This window comes from Pseudophryne corroboree, chromosome 4 (genome assembly GCF_028390025.1).
Source record: "Pseudophryne corroboree isolate aPseCor3 chromosome 4, aPseCor3.hap2, whole genome shotgun sequence".
In the NCBI taxonomy this organism is placed as follows: domain Eukaryota; kingdom Metazoa; phylum Chordata; class Amphibia; order Anura; family Myobatrachidae; genus Pseudophryne; species Pseudophryne corroboree.
The window spans coordinates 585017707-585022072 of NC_086447.1; the positions used below are offsets into that span (position 1 = coordinate 585017707).

General features: G+C 46.6%; 1 protein-coding gene across 1 annotated transcript; it reads right to left on the reverse strand.

Annotated features, from left to right (window-relative positions):
- Window positions 1–2721: 2721 nt before the first annotated feature.
- On the reverse strand, window positions 2722–3479 carry LOC134910002 (splicing factor 3B subunit 5-like). The gene has a single exon (XM_063917530.1). It carries the CDS (start codon window positions 3165–3167, stop codon window positions 2907–2909), a length of 261 nt encoding a protein of 86 aa, XP_063773600.1. The 5' UTR covers window positions 3168–3479; the 3' UTR covers window positions 2722–2906.
- Between the last annotated feature and the right edge of the window lie 887 nt (window positions 3480–4366).

Below are 4366 nucleotides of genomic sequence, written 5' to 3' on the forward strand. Positions count from 1 at the left end.
GCCAGCTCTCATCCACGATTGCGATGCAGCGTCCCTGCAATGTCTTCTGATATCAGGGAGCTGCAACCGCACTAACGTGGACAGCAGTACGGCCACTGTTATCTTCTTTCTGCAGACAAAACCTGGTCCACCCCTATACACTCATTCACCGTCCGCTGTATCGGTCCAGGGACCTTAATTCATGACGGGAAAGTAGCTGTTAAGGAGAGGTCAGGTTTACTGTAACTATTTGTCTATATTCTTATTATATACGAGTTCCTACAAACAAATCTTTATGACAGTTTAAAAACTTTGTATCTAGATTTGATACAATCATTATGATAAAAAACTGCAACAAAATTGTAAGCAATAAACTAACTAAAATGATATGATTTACCCTAATTGGTTCCATTTAAACAATTAAATAACTTATTGAGACTTAGACAGCTTCTCTCTAGTGATTGATGAAGATTTTGATTTGTGTACCAAGGGCTTTATTCTGTGCTGTAATGTTATGGTAAGAAATGCTTATGCTGAGCATGCTAATCAGTGGACCTAATTAATATCATACATCAATCAGCAATTACTGTGATGTAACATTCTTTCGGCTAACACTCATTCCTGAATTATGACATAGTGTTCTGCAATGTCTTTTGATATCAGGACACTGTGAAACATTCTAACGGGAAAAGCAGTACGGTCTCTATCTTTCTTCAAATCAGCTAGAAACTCTAACCGCTGCTCTCTCATCTACCGGCCGCTGTGTCGACTATCTTGTCCTAACTCATGACGGATAGACAGCAGAAGTAATTGGTTATGAGTGGCTGATCTTTCATTTTCATCTTTATTCAATGTAATTATTGTAATGAATCTTACAAGGATACTAATTGTTTGATTGCAATTGTTTGGGGAATTAGGGACCAGAATTTTCCTTGATTGTTATCATTGTTTGAGCTAGATAATGAATGTGCTGAACTCGTTAAACAAAACTGTTTGCAGAGAGATATATATATAAGAAAATTTTGTGTTTACTGAGACGAAAAAATCAACCCACTTTTAGGTATAGTGTGGAATATACCTTTATTACAATAATCCTGGATGCAGCCTCAATTTGTGATGTTTACAACATAAATTATGGTGGCATATTTACAGAGGATATTGAGTTACTGACCTATATGATTTGGTGATCAACACATAGGTATAGCTATGTTGTACTAATTTTTAGATTAGTGTGTATTTCTAAATATTATGTTTGTTATATATTTTCATCTTTTAAATGATACAAAGTAAAAGTTATGTTTTATGAGTACTATGGACATTAATAAACCTGTCTTGGACTTTTAAGAGTGCCCCCAAAATAGAGTCTTCTTTCCTTCTATTTTCTATTTTGACTTTCTGACTCTGGGGAGCAACACCAACCTTTGCCTGTGACGGACTTCCACAGCAAATATAGGTAATTGGTTTGTCAACCCTTCTTATATACCTTTCAACTATATCTATAGGAAGAAAGGGTTTTTTCTTGTCGCGGATCCTCACAACTGTCTGTTTCTTATATCACAGATTGCGCCTAAATTTAGTGCCCCCCCTCTCTTTTTTACCCTATGTAGTCTGGAACTGCAGGGGAGAGCCTGGGGAGCGATCTAAGGGAGAAGTCACATAAGATTTCCCTTGAACGGTCTGGCAGCAGGATCGCATAAGATGCATCGTATGCGGTCCTTTTACATAAAATGTATCGCATGCGATCACAGCAAGGGCATGCGGTATCAGATATATCTATAATGCAGTACTTGCGATCTCCGGCTCCAATGTACACGGGAACTAGCATCGAATCGGAATCAGAGCAGAAACACACATGCGATTTGACACTTTTCATCCGATTTATCGGAATCAGTTGAAAAGCACCCAAATCGCACTAGTGTGTGGGCACCTGTAGACAGAAATGTAGATATTGGAAGTTTGCTCCATTTACAGTTACACTGCAGCTACACACAGAAAGCGGTGCAGAGGATCAGCCAGCTGCACAGGTGCATGGATGCTCGGAGACACTATATCCCTTTCACATTGCCGCTTTGACTCTGGTTATTGCGGTAAAAGAACCCCTGTCAAAAAACTTGGGTTCATTGACCCAGCATCTCACCCCGGGTTGAACACCGGAAGGACCCCGGTTACAAGGCAATGTAAACAGGTAACCCAGGTGCTGCTGAAGACATGGGTGTAAATTTACTAAGATGGGAATTCTAGTTAAGATGGGATGTTGCCCATAGCAACCAGTCAGATTTCAGGTATTATCTTCTAGATGGTGCTAGATAAATGAGAAGTAGAAGCTGATTGGTTGCTATGGGCAACATCCCATCTGAAATAGAACTCCCATCTTAGTAAATTTACCCCATGGAGAGCTGGCTCGCTGGCACTTAGAGGAGCTAACGCTGCACCCGTGGACAGTATGAACAACGCCGAAATAATCTGGATCGGAGCTGAAGTGTAAATGGCTTGGAATTCTGGGGAAGATGTATCAAGCCTTAAAAAGTGATGAAGTAGCAGCCAATCAGCTTCCTAACTGCCCTGTCACATGGTGTTAGAAAAATGAGTTGGGAGCTGGTTGATACCTTATCACTTTTTAAGGATTAGTACATCTGGCCTAACTGGGGTTTAGGTGTGGGAAGGCAATGCGCTAGAGGGACGCAGGCAGCACAGCGCATTACAGGGTATGAACACAGAAATAACAGCCGGCAGGCATTGGGAGCTGGTAAATCAGTTTTTAGTTGACATGTTATATCGGCATACACAGCACACGCGCCCTCATTACTAAACAACGTGAGAGAAAGGTGAGCCGCACAGCTAGGGCCCCCCCGGGTGTGTCACGGCTCCGGCAGGGAGTTCCGGGGAGACTGGCGCACACACAGCCGGTCGCCGCTTCCGGCAATATCTCAGGAGTCGTCGGGCTTGTCCACGGGCGGCCCGCACGGCTGCAGCATCTTCTCCATCAGGTTGAAGCGCACCCGGGCCCTGCTCTCGTTCTCGGCCACGGCGAAGTAGTTGAGGAGATCGAAGTGGCCCATGTAGGAGCAGTACGAGTCCCGGTGCTGGTTCACCAGCCACTCCCACTTACTGGTGTCCGCATGGCCGGTGCCGATGTACTTGGACTGCAGGTGCTCCAGCTGGCTGTGGATGGTGTATCGGTCCGTCATGGCGGCGTCTCAGTCTGTCCGCTGGGAGCGGCTACTGCGGGGGAAGAGGGGGTGATGCTCACACGCGGCGGCCGCTCTCACCTGCCTGCCTGGCGCTCACTGCTGCTGCTGTTTTCGTGTGTGCACGTGAGATCCCACAGTACTGCCGGTTCCTTCTGTGCATGCGCGACCTGGCTGGAACTCTTTTCGTATTCACCCGGACGTTGCGTGACCCCGTTACCTATACGAGGAGAGCTGGGTAAGCGCTAAGCATTATGGGAGTAGAGATGTTCCTGCACACTGGTCCACACTGACTGATCCCTATCGCCGCGACCACCACGCCAGTGACGCCACACGTTCGGCGTCCTCCATGTGAGAGTGCGTGCAGTGTCTGTAGGGTTGGTTCTATATTGGAGTGGGAGAAGGGACCTTCTGACGTACCTAGTCATTGCCCCAGAGTGCCAGATACACATTGCCTCACTGTGCCAGATACAGAAATGCCCCCCGAGTGCCGAATATGCATTGCCTCACAGTGCCAGATACACATTGCCTCACTGTGCCAGATACAGAAATGCCCCCAGAGTGCCAGATATACATTGCCTCACAGTGCCAGATACGCATTACCCCACAGTGCCAGATACACATTGCCCCACAGTGCCAGATACACAAATGCCCCCAGAGTGCCAGATACACATTGCCTCACTGTGCCAGATACAGAAATGCCCCCAGAGTGCCAGATATACATTGTCTCACAGTGCCAGATACGCATTACCCCACAGTGCCAGATACGCATTGCCCCACAGTGCCAGATACACAAATGCCCCCAGAGTGCCAGATACACATTGCCTCACAGTGCCAGATATACATTGCCTCACAGTGCCAGATACGCATTACCCCACAGTGCCAGATACACATTGCCCCACAGTGCCAGATACACAAATGCCCCCAGAGTGCCAGATATACATTGCCTCACAGTGCCAGATACACAAACGCCCCCACTGTGTCAGATATACATTGCCCCCCAGTGCCAGATATGCCCCCAGTGCCAGATACAGAAATACACCCACAGTGCCAGATATGCCCCCAGTGCCAGATACACATGTCCCCCCAGTGCCAGATATGCTCCCAGTGCCAGATACAGAAATGCACCCACAGTGCCAGATATGCTCCCAGTGCCAGAAACACTTGTCCCCGCAGTGCCAGATATGCCCCCAGTGCCA